This window comes from Cetorhinus maximus, chromosome 12, assembly GCF_964194155.1.
Source record: "Cetorhinus maximus chromosome 12, sCetMax3.hap1.1, whole genome shotgun sequence".
Taxonomy (NCBI): domain Eukaryota; kingdom Metazoa; phylum Chordata; class Chondrichthyes; order Lamniformes; family Cetorhinidae; genus Cetorhinus; species Cetorhinus maximus.
Genome location: NC_135890.1, coordinates 75137848 through 75155111, shown reverse-complemented (window position 1 = coordinate 75155111; position 17264 = coordinate 75137848). Strand labels below are relative to the sequence as shown.

Genomic DNA, 17264 nt, shown 5'->3' with positions numbered 1-17264 from the left:
ACTGTCTGTCTGTCTGTCTGTCTGTCTGTCTGTCTGTCTGTCTGTCTGTCTGTCTGTCTGTCTGTCTGTCTGTCTGTCTATCTATCTATCTATCTATCTATCTATCTATCTATCTATCTATCTATCTATCTATCTATCTATCTATCTGTCTATCTATCCGTTCCCTTATGTGAATAAGGGCAATGCTCGATGTCTTTAATTTTTCGCTGTGTACAAATCAAATCTCAACTCACACTCTGTTTTCCCAATTTGACTTTCCACGGAATCCTATAGCCAATAAACCGCTTACCGCGCTCAGTTTTTACTCTTTAATTTAATCTTCAGCCTTTTAAAGCACAAACTTCAGTTCATCCAACCCCCCATGTTTCACCCGCCCTCTTATTTTCTGGTATTCAATTCTTGTCGTGTTCCTTTCTATCTCTATGATATTTTGTTTCTCGCTTTCTAAAATGGCTAACATACGAAACTACGCAAATATCAGTCAACTCAGGACATGAGATTCCATTAACCCCTTTGGGTGGATGGAGATTTGCATGCATGTTTAATATTCAATGACGTGGCCAAGGTTAAAACTTCTTAAGACGAGGTTCAGAAAGAGTCCAGCCACACGTTGTGTCAGGAACTAGTTTCTTTCTGACCTTCACTAGAACCTTCACCATGACTCAGTGGGTTCGAGTTCTCTCCGCACTGATGCTCTGTCTCCACAGTAAGTACCCGCACTATCGCTGCGATTTACATTGCTCCTATTTTGTGTGCTTGGGTTTATAAGAGTTGACTTACAAACAATATTCACAATCGCATTGTGTGACTGGTCAATAATTATTATTTCGCTAGGCACAAACGCGGATCCTGTCCTGACTCAACCGGGATCCATCTCAACATCCCCGGGGAAAACCGTCAAGATCACCTGTACCATGTCCGGAGGCAGCATTAGCAGCTACTCCACGAGCTGGTACTGGCAGAAACCCGGCAGTGCCCCTGTATTGGTCTGGGACGAGTACGATGATACAGCTTCGGGTATTCCAGATCGATTTACCGGGGCTGTGGAATCATCGACTAACACGATGCATTTAACCATCACCAACGTGAAATCGGAGGACGCAGCCGATTATTACTGTGCTGTAGCTGACAGTGGAATAGTGACCTTCGGGAGAGGAACCAAGCTGAACCTGGACAGTAAGTAAATTATTTGCAGCATTACTGCTGGTACTCTTAAAAAACACTAAAACTATCGGCATGGTAGGTTGAATTAGAGCAAAGCAAGATGATAATTCTTAAAATATAATTATACAGCGCTAGTGAATGAGTGTCGTTTGACATACAAAAGATAGTCAGGCATAAATGTGGCCAATTTTACGGAGAGTATGCAGGCTTTAAAGAGCGCACAGGGCTAATCTTTTCTCAGATGAATCCATACTGTTTTAAGTTGAGAGAGCGGGAGTGGAGCTCGGTCCACTGGAAACTGCCCGAATGGCCTGGCGGAAATTTGCAGTCATGTTCCGTATTCTTATAACAAGATGGAAACAGATAATTTCACCTTCCCGTCAGTCCGTAACCTGAGGGCATCAGTTGAATGTCATTACTAGAAGGATGAAGGGACAGGGTAGGATATATTCTTTACTGAAGGGGCTGTTCGGACTGCTGAGGCCCAGCCTTAATGACGGGGCGAGAGGAACCATCATGGTGTTTAAATGGAAACATTTAAAGAAGGAGAATTTTTTTTTGGGAAACAGACACCATGCACGCGCCTTTCAAAAAGCGCGATTGGCCTCCTGTTCTTTGTAATTCTAAGACGCGATTCTTCTGTGCTCTATAATTCTAAGATTCCACGAATCCCACACGGTTTTTAGATTGGCAGCCCCGGCGCTGATTGCCCCGCTCAAAAGCCTAAAACGCAAATTCAAAACTTTCATTCCGCTCGGAGCAATAACACGCTTTAATCCCCATTTTTGGATTGAGAAGGTTAGTGTGGCAACTTGCTGCAACTCAATCTCGTCCCCAAACTCAGTGAAAACCGTTCAGAGCAAGATTCTCAACACCCCATTTCACCATAATCCCCTTTGACTACAATAAGAAAACTGGTATCAGCTAGTGATAATGATCAACACCCATCCAGTTTCTACACAACTCAATAACAAACATCAGTAATTGACATGACATCTATTTCCTTAATACGTCACTGGATCATGATCTTCCACCCGATTAATTGTGTGTGCGTATCTCAGAGTAGATGTTCAGATTGTTGTAACTGCTTCTTTTATTCACTCAATTGCACTTTACTGCTAAATCTGCGATTAGCCTGAGAGGAGGGATATTACTGAAAATTCGGAGACTCTGTTGCCATTTTAACTTGGTTTTTCGGCGGCATCGAAATGAAATGGACAGAGATAAGGTAGAAAATAGAAAATGCTCTTTCATATTTTCAGTTATTCCTCTAATACTAGACTTTTACTACAAATGTTAGCGTAAGGGCTCGCTTAAAAACACTTGTTTAGCCAATAATAAAAACTGATGGTAAAAGCTGCTCAATTAACCCACGAGATTTCAGTTATTTCATGTGTTCAGCTAAACTCCGGGTAATGTAGGGAAATCACAAAACTCTGATGAAAGGGTTTTCAGACTACCCGGTGAGTCAGCCTCAAAATAACAATGTTAGGAAAGTAAAGCGACCTTGTGGGTTCCGACTCTCAGAACGGCAGGAGATCGTTAAGACGGCACGGGCAAATCTGGTAAAGCTGAGGCCCCTCGATACAACTGACACCACATCTGAATGCCGCAACCAATTGCAGTGGTCCAGCCTCTAGTTCTGGAATTGAACAAAAGAGTAATGTTTCAGCTCTTTCTTCGTTGTTTTACATGAGATAAACAATTTACCGAGAGGGTGTCATTACAGCTGGCACTTGTGCATGGTCCAAACTGTCAGTTAAAGAGGCAGGAGATTCTGAAAGTTTGTCTTCAATCTTCTTCCACTGGGTGATCTTTCATTGTGACTATCATGGAAATATTTCTGTTTAAGAATAAGAAAGAAAGAACTTGCATTGGAATAGCGCCTATCAAGGCCTCAGGACTTGTGAGCGCGCTTCATGTTAAGTAGGTACATCTTGCTTTCAGGACAATCGCGCGTACAATGTAAGAAACATGGCAGCCTATTTGAGCACAGCAAGACCCCACAAACATCAATCAGCAGTTCAACTGTTTCAGCGATATTGGTTAAGCGATAAATATTGGCCAAGTCACATTGGTCTTATGAGTTGCGTATATATTGAGGTTTTTGTTGGTTTATTATTATATAGTATAGATATAATTGGCTACATAACAAACATTGTCTGTTGGTAAAAGTTTTATGTTTAATGGAAGTGTATCATTGTGACACCGTTAGCTTAACGATGTTCCCAAAGTGAGTATTTTGAATGTGATAGAACAGTTATCTTAAGTGTTACACATTAAATTATAGTCGGGTGGGGTGGGCTTGTGGGGGTTTTGTGGGGGGTGATGTGCGTGAGTGAGGACTGGCGAGAAACATTGTGCAAGCCAGGGGGAGCAAAGCGGCCTCGGTACTGATTGTGCCGAAATCCACATATTAGCCCAGTAGTTACCACTTACGTGAAAAGAAATGCAAACTGGAAATTGCTTAACACTTGGTTAATAGTTTTTTTAACAGCAAGTTGTTTGGTCTCGAGTGTTCTGAGGTAGATCTTGCAGAAACTTTGCTCTCAATTTTGTTCCAAGATTTATTCCGAATACCGATTAATTGCTTTTACAATCCTTACATTATTTTCTGTCCTCATTGTTTCGCTTTGATTCATTTTCCTCTTAAGAATTTGCATGTGTTCCTTGTCGTGCAGAAAAAGTAGGAACATCTTCACAGGTTATATATAGTGTCCAGGACCGCCGGCCCCAAGGGTTGTGCAGTTAACACCAATGAGGTTCCGTGGTGCTAAATTCCTCATAGCTTTGTAGAGTGACGTGTAATTTTCAAAGATTGCACAATGTAAGATATTGATTCCGGCTTTTATGTCAAGTAAGAGTGAATATTCTTTGTCTTATCCACTTTCCAGATCCACGGGTCCCCTCGGTCTCCCTCCTTCCGCCTTCATCGGATCAAATCACAGCGAAGAACACGGCGACCCTGGTGTGTTTGGTGAGCGGTTTTAACCCGGGATCTGTGGAGATTGAGTGGACTGTAGATGGCAGTGTCAGAGGCAATGGGGTTGAGACCAGTCGGATCCAGCAGGAGAGGGACAACACTTTCAGTGTGAGCAGTTATCTGACTCTGTCAGCCTCAGAGTGGAACTCACACGAGCTTTACTCCTGTCTGGTTAAACACGAAACTCAGGCAAACCCGTTCCGATCAAGCATCTCAAGATCCAGCTGTGTGTGATTCAAACATGTTATGCGCTGATTTGTTGTGCCAGTAGTGTAGTTTGTTTAAACATAACAAGTGCTGTAAAGTGGAACATTTTAAATCAAAACAAGTTGCAGTTTGTTGGCTCGATCTCGCTGTCTGTATTTTACAATGTGCCCGTTCTGAACTGATCAAAGTTTCAGTATAGTGTTGCAAATACTCGCAGTGTAATAAAATGACTTCTGTTATCTCAGGCGTTGTCGTTACTTTCTGTCTGCTCCCCTTGAAACAATTCATAGCAATTTTCTATTCGTGACGAATCGTGAAGTTTTTTTGCTGCATTCTGCACATTTATGTAAAGCAGTGACATCAGTGGGAATAATGAAATGATGTACCCGTAGGCATGAAAGGGATCTTGCATCATATTTTTAAAGATACACCAGGCTGAATATTATCCATGAGGGGATAGAGCTGATCACTATGTCCGTGTTTATGACAAGAATTCACAGCACTTCGTGTAAGTGCTTTTGAAACACCAGTTTACTGAATTTCAGGGCAAATTCGTGATCGCCTATCTTTTGGATACCGAGGCTAAACGCCGTGCATTTTCTGCTACTGCATTTGTTATTTCAAAATTGTCCGATAACTTTAATTGTTTAGCAAAGTATATTTTGGTGCAGTTTCCATTAGTCGCAATCAGATAGCCGCAACTTTAGATTGTGTGAAGTCTTTGACCGAAAACAGCCCAGATCAGATAAAAGCAAAATACTGCAGAGGCTGGAGATCTGAAATGAAATCAGAAAGTGCTGGAAAAGCTCAGCAGCTCCGGTATCAGACGTGGAGAGAGAAACAGGGTTAACCTTTCGAGTCCAATATGATTCTTCTTCCAATATGAGCCTCGGAAATAGTCATACGGACTCGAAACGTTACCTCTGTCTTTCTCTCCACAGATGCTGCCGGACCTGTCGAGTTTTACTAGTACTTTCTGTTTATATTTCAGCTGAGACAAGATTCACGCTTTTAAAATTCAGCGTCACACTAATCGTAAACTCGGAACAGTATCCCTTCAGGCTTCCATATTCAGACTGATTTAGGACTACAAAAATAAATAAGGCCATAAGGAATGCAAACTGTAAGTAACTTATTCTCGGCCTAAATTTATTGAATAAACTGACAAGGGCAAAGGAAGCCATCTTAGAAGTGAGACGTGGTCTCCTGACAGCAACCATTTCATGCATTGTTACACTGACAATGAATTAGGCAAGCCAGCAAGAAATGGTTTTAATGTAGTGAACCTCAATTAATTTTAATTGAAGGCTTTAAATGAATCAATAGCTATTTTAAAAGGTTTTACAAATTAAAACTCCTCAAAAATTATCCTTATTAAAATACATGACACTGCAAATTTGATAAAGTACAAACTTCTGTTCAGTTCAATATAATTACTGCATCTACTTTACAACAATGCAATGTATAACTGTGTAGTGAAACGTGTGTCTGAAACATCAGATTGCAAGCGGCATGGGTTTAAAGTCAAAGAGTTAACCCTTGATAATTAAACGATCTTACATTATTATTTTACTTCTGTAGCCTTTTATAAGTATATAACCCAAGCTGTATTATGTTACCTTTTTAAGTCATTACATTTAAATTAGAGTAATTCTTTAGAATCCATCTATGGTTATTTATTTAAAAAATGACCCTACAATTTTACAACAATCAGGATAAGTCTGCACTATTGGAATGTTCGTGGCTTTGGTAACAATAGATAAAGATCAGACAACTTGCATGAATAGTTGAATACCAGCCCAGAAACAGACAGTTAAGTAAGATGGGCCTCAATTATAATATAAATAAAGAGCTATTGATTAATCCATAGTTTTATCATAGGGTTGGCTTTTAAACTTATGCAAGTTAATACTAAAGCTCCTAAAGGAATTTTACGTTAAAGATTAATATAAAGCCTTCTTACATACTTTAAGTAAAAATACAGACGCAAAATGGCAGTAAAGAGTGCTTGAAATCTGATTTGAACAAAAGTTCATGCTAATTATATAAAGACGTGTGTCCAAAATCAGATTGAAAAAATCATTTCCCTATTATCAAGATTAACTACCGACAAAGGCCAACACCAATTAAGCTAAATTAAAGAATATGTCAGCTTTTTTTTTGAAAAGATAAACTTTATCCATAAAAATATCTGAAGAACATTACAAAATATTTCAAAATGCCCTCAGAAAAGGTGCAATCATATTCAACTTTTCCACATTGATCATGAGGTGCTTCCGTACAATCAATGAATATTACAAGCATTTCAAAATGGTCATTACAAACAGTGCAATGGTATTCAAGTTATCGACATTGATCATGTTGCACTCTGAGGAGCTTCAATACAATTATGATCCATTTAGTATTCACTGCAACATTCATTGTGAGTCACACAGCCCCTCAGTGCACTATGGCAGACAGGTCTTAGACAGCGACCTTTCCCCATTGCACCTTTGCGGCTGCTGCCCCAAGTTTTAGTGCATCCCTCAGAACGTAGCCCTGGACCTTGGAATGTGCCAGTCTGCAACACTCTTTCAGGGGCAATTCTTTGCACTGGAAGACCAGCAAGTTACGGACAGACCAAAGAGCGTCTTTCACTGAGTTGATGATCCTCCAGCTGCAGTTGATGTTTGCCTCGGTGTGTGACCCTGGGAGCAGCCCATAGAGCACAAAATGCTGTGTCACAGAGCTGCTCGAGATGAACCTCGACAAACACCATTGCATCTCTCTCCAAATCTTCTTTGCAAAGGCACATTCCACAAGGGGGTGAACAATGGTCTCTTCCCCACCACAGCCACCTCGAGGGCAACATGCATAGGGGATGAAACTCCTGGCATGTAGGAAGGGTCCGACGGGGAGGGCTTTCCCCATCACCAGCCAAGCTATGTCTTGGTGCTTGTTGGAAAGTTTTGGCGATGAGGCATTCTGCCAAATGACTTTGACAGTCTGCTCAGGGAACCATCCGACAGGAACCATCATCTCCTTTTCCCTCAGGGCCTCTAGGACATTACATGCCTGATGGGCTTGTGGTCAAATGTGTTTCTCTGCATAAATTTTTCCACGTGGGGCAGGTGGTACAGCAAAGTCCAAATACTTGGAGCGTTCCGCAGCAGCGTGGCCAGACCCATCCTTTGCAATACCGGGGTCAGGTAGAACCTCAGCACGCAGTAACACTTGGTGTTTGCGTACCGAGTGTCTACACACAGCTTGATGCAGCCACACACAAAGGTGGCCATCAGGATTAGGTCAATGTTGGGTACGTTTCCCCCCCCTTTATTTAGAGACTTGTATGTCGTGTCCCTGCAAAAACGATGGATTTTCGATCTCGAGATAAAGCGAAAGATGGTTCAGGTGATCGCCATTGTGCAGGTGTGAGGATTGGGCCAGACCTGTGCCACGTACAGCAACACCAGAGTGCCTCAAACCTGATAACCAGGTTCTTACCTGCAATGGAGAGGGAGCATCGCACCCACATGCCCAGTTTTCTTTCCACCATAGCCACTCACTCTATCCAATTTCGAACGCATAACCTGGTCCCTCCAAACCATATCTACAGCACCTTCAGGCAGTCTGACCTGACGGTGAAGGGGACAAAGGATTGGTCAGCCCAGCTCCCAGCGAATATGGCCTCGCTCTTGCCACAGCTTAGCTTGGTTCCTGAGGTCAGTTCAAACTGGCCACAGATGTTGATTCATCTGCACACTGACAGCCGATCCGAGCAGAAGCCGGAGACATCGGCCATGTACAGGAAGGCTTTGACCTGAGTGCATGCACTGCCTTGGATCATCACTCCTCCTATGCCCAGATCCTTCCTGATGGGCTCAGCAAAGGGTTCTATGCAACACACAAATGCGACAGGGGAGAGAGGGTAGACCTGCCAGACTCTAGATTCAATTGGAAAGCTTTCTGTTTCCCACCCATTGATTGAAACTGCGCTACAGGTGTTTGTGTAGAACAGTTGGATCCCATTATAAATTCCCTCCCGAAACCCCATTTTGGACAGCACGTCCACCATGTAAGTGTGCAATACTCTGTCAAAGGCCTTTTCTTGGTCCGGGCTGATGAGACAGGTGTCCACTCTCCTGTCCCACACATAGGCAATCATATCCCTGAGTAGCGCGAGGCTGTCAGAGATCTCCATGCCAGGTACAGCACAGGACTGGTCAGGGTGGATCACCAACTCTAGAGCAGACTTGACCCAATTGGGTATGACCGTGGACAGAATCTTATAGTCCACATTCAACAGTGAGATGGGTCGCCAATTTCTAATTTTCTCCCTTTCCTCATTCTGCTTATAGATGAGGGTGATGATGCCTTTCCTCATGGATTCTGAAATACTGCCGGCCAGGAGCATACTCTCATACACTTTTAGCAATTCTGGGCCAATTGGACCCCACAGAGCCAAATACAACTGACAACCATCACTTCTGGCAGTTTTACTCTTCTCGAAGGACTCAAGGGCCTTAGTCAGTTTGTCAGGAGTTAGCGGTTTGTCCAGAGTCTCCCCAGTACTGTCGTCTAAGACCTCCATGATAGAGGGCAGGAAGGGCTGGGAGGCCATGCTGCCTGTGGGCTTCACGTCATACAACCTGGCATAAAGGGATTTGCTGATCCTCAAAATGTCAGACTATGATCACTTTACTGAGCTGTCTTCTTCCTTCAGGCTGCTGATCACAGAGCTCTCTGTGTGTACCTTTTGGAAGAAGAATGGTGAACACGTCTTATCCTGATCTGCAGGGTCGTCTCCGGACCGGAAGATTATCTTGGAGGCATCTGAGGCAAAGAGCAAGGCTTGCTGGCTCTTCACCTCTTGGAGTTTCTCCTTGACATCGACCCCCATCGACTGCAGCCAGAACAGGTTCTGCATGTTCTTCAGGAGTCGGGACATTTCCCTCTGTTCCTTTCTTGCTTTCTGGACACCTTTGAGGATGTGAAACTTCTTGATGTTCTCCTTGATCGCTTCCCACCATGATTTGGGGACTCAAGGAGGGGTTTCACAGTTTGCCAACCTTTGTAATCCCTCTTGAATTCCTCAATGTTCTCTGGGGTCAGCAGTTGCACATTCAGCTTCCATGTCCCCCTGCCAACCTGGTCTTCCTGGAAGTGACAGTCAGCTAGTAGGAGACAGTGGTCAGAGAAGAACACGGCTTGACATTCGTAGGCCTGATTGTGAATGCACAGGATATAAACAGGAAGTCAATCCTGGAACGGCTGGACCCGTCTGGCCGTGACCAGGTGTATCTATTCTGCACTTAACCAGCAGGGTTGCTGAAGGCGTCGTGCAGCTTGGCATCCTTTACTGTTTCCATCAGGAGTCTGGACGTGGCGTCCAGTCTGCTGTCTACGCTACCCGATCGTCCTGCTGCCTGGATGATGCAGTTGAAGTCACCGCCCAGGATGACCAGCCCGGAAGTCCCCTGCAACAGTGGGAGCTGATGAAGGACCACCAGCCGCTCGCTGTTTTGAGCTGGGGCATATACATTAATTAACTGGAGCCGAGTATCTTGTATAATACGACTGCTACGAGGAGACGCTCGCCCACCACCTCCTTAACCTCAGAGACGGTGAAGTTGGTTCCCGCAGCAGAATACCTAGGCCAGAGGAACGTGAATCGTTTCCGGCCGACCAGGTCGATGGCCCATGGGGCCACCATCGTGACCATTTCCTTTAGGGGTTGAGGTGCGGTATCGCACAGTCCTGCAGAATATGTCAGCGAATCAATGGTTGACAAGACCTCGTTACACGTGGAAGGTTTTGCAGCTTCTCTAGTGGTTATAAACCCCCATCTCGAGAGACACCTTTTGCTCGCTGAAGTCTGACAAAGGATGCTTGTTCGAAAGAAGAATGGGGACGCTTGCATGGACCTCGTTAACCAATCGAAAGTCTTCAAGGGCAGTTGGAAGTGATACGTAAGCTGATGTTTCTTCCTGGGCTATGTGTTTAAAAATTAGACTTCTCTATTAGACTCGTCTAGAGAGAAGACAGAGAATGATTTCAATTACAGACACATGTTCTGTGTATTTAAGCTGAGAGAATTTATTTGTATGGACGCACGATTCTTCTACATTTGGACTTAACTAAATCTGTAATATAACCTCGCACTAATTCATATTTCGCTTCGAATAAAACGTCTATGAATTTACTATCCGAAGAGTCTTGCCTTATTCGGTGGGTCTAAGTCTCGTTCGAAACTGAGAGTGAAAAATAACTTTTGGTGAATTGGGATGATTCCAAATGGGCATCCATCCAAACATTCTTGCAGATTGGCGGCCACGATATCAGGGGCGGGATAAAAGAATTGATATTCAGATAACTGAATTTAAAGTCTGTAAAAAGGGAATGGGTGTTTTAAGCCGTTGGTGCAACTGCTTTGACCTTGAAAGAAACAGAAAGAGAGAATGGAACCAGAGATCTCCTCTTGGTGCATCAGTCACTGAATTGAGCAAACAGAATAGTTCAGCAGCTCGAAATGCTGCTGCTGCGTCGACTGATGTGTCAGCGCTGCAGATAAATCCAATTGCTGTACCCGAGTCTCACCCCACCATCACCGCCACCCACTGACAGAAAACTATGTTGTTAACTCATTGCTGTCTGGTTTTAAGTGTGCTGTTACGTTTAATGTGGGTATACCTTGTACTTAAATTGATTTAAGCGCGGTAAAAGATTCTGAGAGAAAGAGATTAGACAACATCACTGACACATACTGTTCTGTATTCGAACAGCTTGGTCCCTAAAACAGCATCACGCCACCTTAGCGTGCAAAGGCTCTGGAAGAACAAACAGGAATAACGTGGACAGTTAAACCAAGCTAAACACAAGTTCATATATCACGATCAGAAAATCCAGGCAACCGAAATTTGTTAGCATGAAACTCATTTCAATCCAACACAAAGAGAAGTTGGACTACAGGTCTGTTCCACAGAGATGGCTGTAAGGGATATTGGATGCATTGGTTGTGATCTTCCAAAATTCCATAAATTCTGGATAATGCCTGCAGATTGGAAAGTAGCAAATGTATCGCCACTTTTTTAAGAAAGGAGAGAGAAAAAGGGAACTACAGACCTACACGTCTGACTTCAGTTGTCGGGAAATGCTAGAATCTAGCACATATAATGTGATAATTGGGCACTTTGAAAATGGTAGTAGGATTGGGCAGTCAAACATCAAGCTTGATAAACCTGTTCGAGTTTTTTGAGGGCAAGACTGGCAGAATAGATAAGGGGGAAGTGGTGGGTGTAGTGTATTTGGATTTTCTGAAGACTTTTGATGAGGTCCCACGCAGGAGGTTAGTAAGCATAAATAGAGTACATGGTATTAGGTGTAATATACTTGCATGGATTGACAATTGGTTAACAGACAAAAAAACAGAGTAGGAATAAATGTTTCATTCTCAGGTTCGCAGGCTATGACTAGTGGGGTACCGCAAGGATCGGTGCTTGGTCCCCAGCCATTCACAATCTGTGTTAATCAGTTGGATGTGGGGGCCAAATGTAATATTTCCAAGTTTGCTGAAGGTGAGAATGAGTTGTGAGGAGGATGCAAAGAGACTTCAAGGCAGGTTAAGTGACAGGGCAAGAACATGGTAGACGGAATATAATGTGGAACAAAAGTGGAGTTATCCATTTTAGTGGGAGAATCAGAAATGTAGACTACTTATAAATGTTGAGAGATTGGAATGTGTTAATGTCCAAAGGGATCTAGGCATCCTTGTTCATAAGTCACTGGGAGCCAACATGCAGGTGCAGCAAGCCATTAGGGAGGCAAGTGGTATGACGGCCTTTATTGCAAGAGAATTTGAGTACAGGAATAAAGAAGTTGCAGAATTCCAAAATGCCTTGGTGAGACTGCATATGGATTATGGTGTACAGTTTTGGCCTCCTTACTCAAGGAAGAATATATTTGCCATAGAGAGAATGCAACGAATGTTCATCAGACAGGTTCCTGGGTGGCGGCATTGTCCTCTGAGGAAAGACTGAGGGGTCTGGTCCTGTATTCTCTAGAATTTAGAAGAATGAGAGGTGACCTCATTGAAGCATAAAAAATTGTTGCAGGGCTGGACAGCGTATATGCAGGAAAGATGCTTGCCCTTGCTTGGGGCGGTGGATGGGGTGGTGTTCTGGAACCAGGGGACACAGTTTCAAAACAAGTGGCAGGCCAATTAGGACTGAGATGAGGAGGAATTTCTTCCCTCAGACGGTGGTGAACGTTTGGAATTCTCGATCGCAGAGGGCTGTGGAGGTTCAGCCATTGAGTATGCTGAGGACAGGAATCCATAGATTTCTTGATATTAAAGCTTTTAAGCAACATGGGAATAGTGCAGGAAAATGGTGTTGAGCAGAAGATCAGCCATGATCCAGTTGAATGGTGGAGCAAGATCGAGCGGCCAGATGGCCTACTCCTGTTTCTAATTCCTATGCTCCTTTGCATCGGAGATATAAAATTCAACATCTTTTCTAACTGCTGAGACATCAGGGGTTATGGATGAGCAAAGGGATTTTGGTTTTTGGGATATCAGCGCCGGTGACAAGGTCAGCATTTAATGCCTAACCCCTTGAAAAGGTAGTGAAGAGCTGTCTTCGTGAACCGCTGCAATCAATGTTGTTTAGATACAGCCACAGTGATATTAGGGAGGAAGCTTCTAGATTTTGACCGAGGGACAGTGAAGAAACAGCGGTATAGCTCCAAGACTGGAAGATGTGTGAAATGCAGGTGTTGGTGCTCCCATGCCTCTGCATGCCCTCTTTTCCTGGGCTGTAGAGGTCATAGATTGGGACGCTATATTCAAAGAAAACTTGGCGAGTTGCTGCAGTGCATTTTGTAGATGGTACACGCTGTTCCTATTGCGTGTTGGCACCAGAGGGTGTAAATATTTAAGGTCATACAGCAAGCCGTTTTACCCTGGCAAAGTCGAGCTTCTTGATTGTCGTTGGAGTTGCATTGAACCAGGCAAGTGGAGAATATTCCATCACATTCCTGACTTGTACCTTGTAGATTCTGGACAGGCTTTGGGGAGCCAGGAGGCGAGCAAGTCACCACGGATCACCGAACATCTGAAGTGCTTTAAAAAGCCGCAGCATTTATATAGTATAGTCTGGTCAATGGTAACCCACCTGACATTGATGGTGGGACATTCAGCGATGGCAATACTGTTGAATGTCAAGGAAAGATGGCTAGATTTTCTCTTGTCGGGTAATGGTAATTTCCTGGTTCTTGCAGAGCACGAACATTACTTGCCACTTATCAGCCCAAACCTGAATCTTACCGAGGTACTGCTGCATGCGGACATGCGGGGCTTCAGTTTCTCAGCAGTTACAAATGGTACTGAACACTATACAATATCCCACCTTCTGACTTAATGTTGGAGGAGGGTCATTGACGAAGCAGCTGAAGATGGTTGACCTAGGGCACTATCCTGATGGACTACTGTACCCATGTCCTGGAGGTTGGGTAACTGGCATCCCATAACCTCAAACATCACCCTTTGTATTAGGTGTGATTCCATCAGCGGAGAGCTTCCTCCCGATTCCCATTGACTTCCGTTATGCTTGGGCCCCTTGAAGCAACCCTGTCCAATGCTGCCTTCACTTAATGTCAGTCACTTTCGCTTCACCTCTGGAATTCATCTCTTTTGTACATGTTTGGGCGAGTACTGTAATGAGGCCTCAGCTGAGGGGCCTCAGCAGACCCCAAACGTTGCATCAGTGAACAGATTGTTCAAGTATAAGCACCACTTGATCGCACTGCCGACGATACATTCCATCACTTTGCTGATGATTGAGTGTAGACTGATGTGGCGCTAATTGGTCTGATTGGATGTGTCGAGCATTTTGTTGACAGGACATCCTCGGGAGTTTTTCCTCAATGCCGGGTAGATGCCAGTGTTGTCGCTGTACTCACACAACTTGGTTAAAGAGCGTGCTCATTATTGAGCACAGTTTAAGGTGCATACGCTTTGCTGAATTCCGTGCTTCAGCTTTCTTGATATCATGTGGAGTGCATCGAATTTCTTGAAGATTACCATCTATGACTGCAGGAACCTCAGAAGTACGCCAAGGTGGGTCAGCCACCCAGCACTTCTGGCTGATAATGGTTGCAAATGCCTCAGTCTTTTTAAATGTAAAATGTCTTTTACATTTGTGCTCCGCCACCACTGAGGATTGAAATATTTTTGCAGTATCCTCCTCCAGTTAGTTTTTGAATTGTCCATCACCAACTACAACCGGGGGCGGCACTAATAAAGAGCTTTGATCTGACCAGCTGGAAGTGGAATCACTTAACTCTGTGTAAAGCAGGCTTCTTCCACTTTATTGGATGTATGTAATCCGGTGTTGCTGCTGCACCAGCTTGGCATCACGTTTTTAGTTCCACTTGGTATTGCTCCTGACCTACTCTCCTACACCCCTCATCAAACTGGGAGTTAGCTCCTGGCTGGATAGTAAAGGCAAAGTGAGTGATATGACGTACCATGAAGTTTATATTGTGGTTAAATAAAATTCTGCTGCTGATGATGATTACAGTACCTCATGGATGACCAGGTTTGAGATACCAGATTTGCATTTGTCTATTCCATTTATAACTATGATAGTGCCACACAAAACAAGGGACGGCATCGTCAGTGTTAAGATGGGTATGTCTCCGACAGATCTGGTGCACTGACCTCTACCTCGCGGAGGCTGAGCGTCAACTCGCAGGCACTTCCTCTTACCTCTCCCTGGACCATGACCCCACCACTGAAAATCAAGCCATTGTTTCCAGGACTGTCACTGACCTCATCTCCTCTGGAGATCTTCCTCCCACAGCTTCCAACCTGATAGTCGCCCAACCTCAGACGGCCCGCTTCTACCTCTTACCCAAAATCCACTAACAGGACTGTCCCGGCAGACCGATCGTGTCAGCCTGTTCCTGCCCCATGGAACTCATTTCTCGTTATCTGGACTCCCTGCTCTCTCCCCTTTTACAGTCACTTCCCACCTACATCCGTGATTCCTCTGACACCTTACGTCACATCAACAATTTCCAGTTCCCTGGCCCCAACCGCCTCCTCTTCACCATGGTCGTCCAATCCCTCTACACGTCCATCCCCCACCAGGATGGTCTGAAGGCTCTCAGCTTCTTCCTCGAACAGAGGCCCCAACAATCTCCATCCACCACTACTCTCCTCCGTCTGGCTGAACTTGTTCTCACACTGAACAATTTCTCCTTTAACTCCTCTCACTTCCTCCAAATAAAAGGTGTGGCTATGGGTACCCGCATGGGCCCCAGCTATGCCTGTCTCTTTATGGGGTATGTGGAACATTCCTTGTTCCAGTCCTACTCCGGCCCCCTCCCACAACTCTTTCTCTGGTACATCGATGATTACTTCGGTGCTGCTTCATGCTCTCGTCGGGACCTGGAAAAATTTATTAATTTTGCTTCCAATCTCCACCCCTCCATCATTTTCACATGATCCATCTCTGACACTTCCCTTCCCTTCCTTGACATCTCTGACTCAATTTCTGGTGATAGACTGTCCACCAAAATCCATTATAAGGCTACCTACTCCCACAGCTACCTCGACTACAGCTCCTCACACCCCGCTTCCTGTAAGGACTCCATCCCATTCTCTCAGTTCCTTCGCCTCCGTCGCATCTATTCTGATGATGCCACCTTCAAAAACAGTTCCTCTGACATGTCCTCCTTCTTCCTTAACCGAGGATTTCCACCCACGGTAGTTGACAGGGCCCTCAACCGTGTCCGGCCCAACTCCCGTGCATCCATCCTCACGCCTTCTCCTCCCTCCCAGAAAGATGATAGGGTCCCCCTTGTCCTCACTTATCACCCCACCATCCTCCGCATTCAAAGGATCATCCTCCGCCATTTCCGCCAATTCCATCATGATGCCACCACCAAACACATCTTCCCTTCACACCCCCTGGCAGCATTCGGTAGAGATCGTTCCCTCCATGATACCCTGGTCCACTCTTCCATCACCCCCTACTCCTCAACCCCAACCTATGGCACCTCCCCATGCATACGCAAAATATGCAACACCTGCCCCTTCACTTCCTCTCTCCTCACCGTCCAAGGGCCCAAACACTCCTTTCAAGTGAAGCAGCATTTCACTTGGCATTTCCCCCAATTTAGTCTACTGCATTCGTTGCTCCCAATGCGGTTTCCTCTAAATTGGAGAGACCAAACGTAAACTGGGCGACCGCTTTGCAGAACACCTTCGGTCTGTCCGCAAGTATGACCCAAACCTCCCTGTTGTTTGCCATTTTAACACTCCATCCTGCTCTCTTGCCCACATGTCTGTCCTTGGATTGCTGCATTGTTCCAGTGAAGCTCAACACAAACTGTAGGAACAGCACCTCATCTTCCGACTAGGCACTCTACAGCCTTCCGGATTGAATATTGAGTTCAACAACTTTAGATCTTGAACTCCGTCCTCCATCCCCACCCCTTTCCGTTTCTTCCCCCTCCCTTTTGTTTTTTCCAATAATTTATATAGATTTTTCTTTTCCCACCTATTTCCATTATTTTTAAATCTATACCTTTTATGCCCTTGTATTCTTATTTCACCCCACCCCCACTAGAGCTATCTTGCGTGTCCTGCTATCCATTCTTAATTAGCACATTGTTTTAGATAATATCACCACCTTCAACACCTCTTTGATCCTTTTGTCTGTGACATCTTTTGATTATCTGCTCCTATCACTGCTTGCTTGTCCCGACAACCTCCCCCCACCCACCCCCCACCTTAAACCAGCTGATATTTCACCACTCTCCTATTTTTACATAGTTCTGTTGAAGGTTCATGAGGACTCGAAACGTCAACTTTGTTCTTCTCCACCGATGCTGCCAGACCTGCTGAGTTTTTCCAGGTATTTTTGTT

At 44.5% G+C, this 17264-nt stretch overlaps 1 gene segment (V, D, J or C); it reads left to right on the top strand.

Moving 5' to 3' along the window:
- The first annotated feature begins 596 nt into the window (after nt 1-596).
- LOC144687997 (Ig heavy chain C region-like) overlaps nt 597-17264 on the top strand; it is a 35257-nt gene continuing 18589 nt past the window's right edge. Inside the window, 3 exon segments of the C gene segment in view lie at nt 597-706; nt 835-1176; nt 4059-4377. Coding sequence covers nt 658-706; nt 835-1176; nt 4059-4377 — 710 coding nt within the window.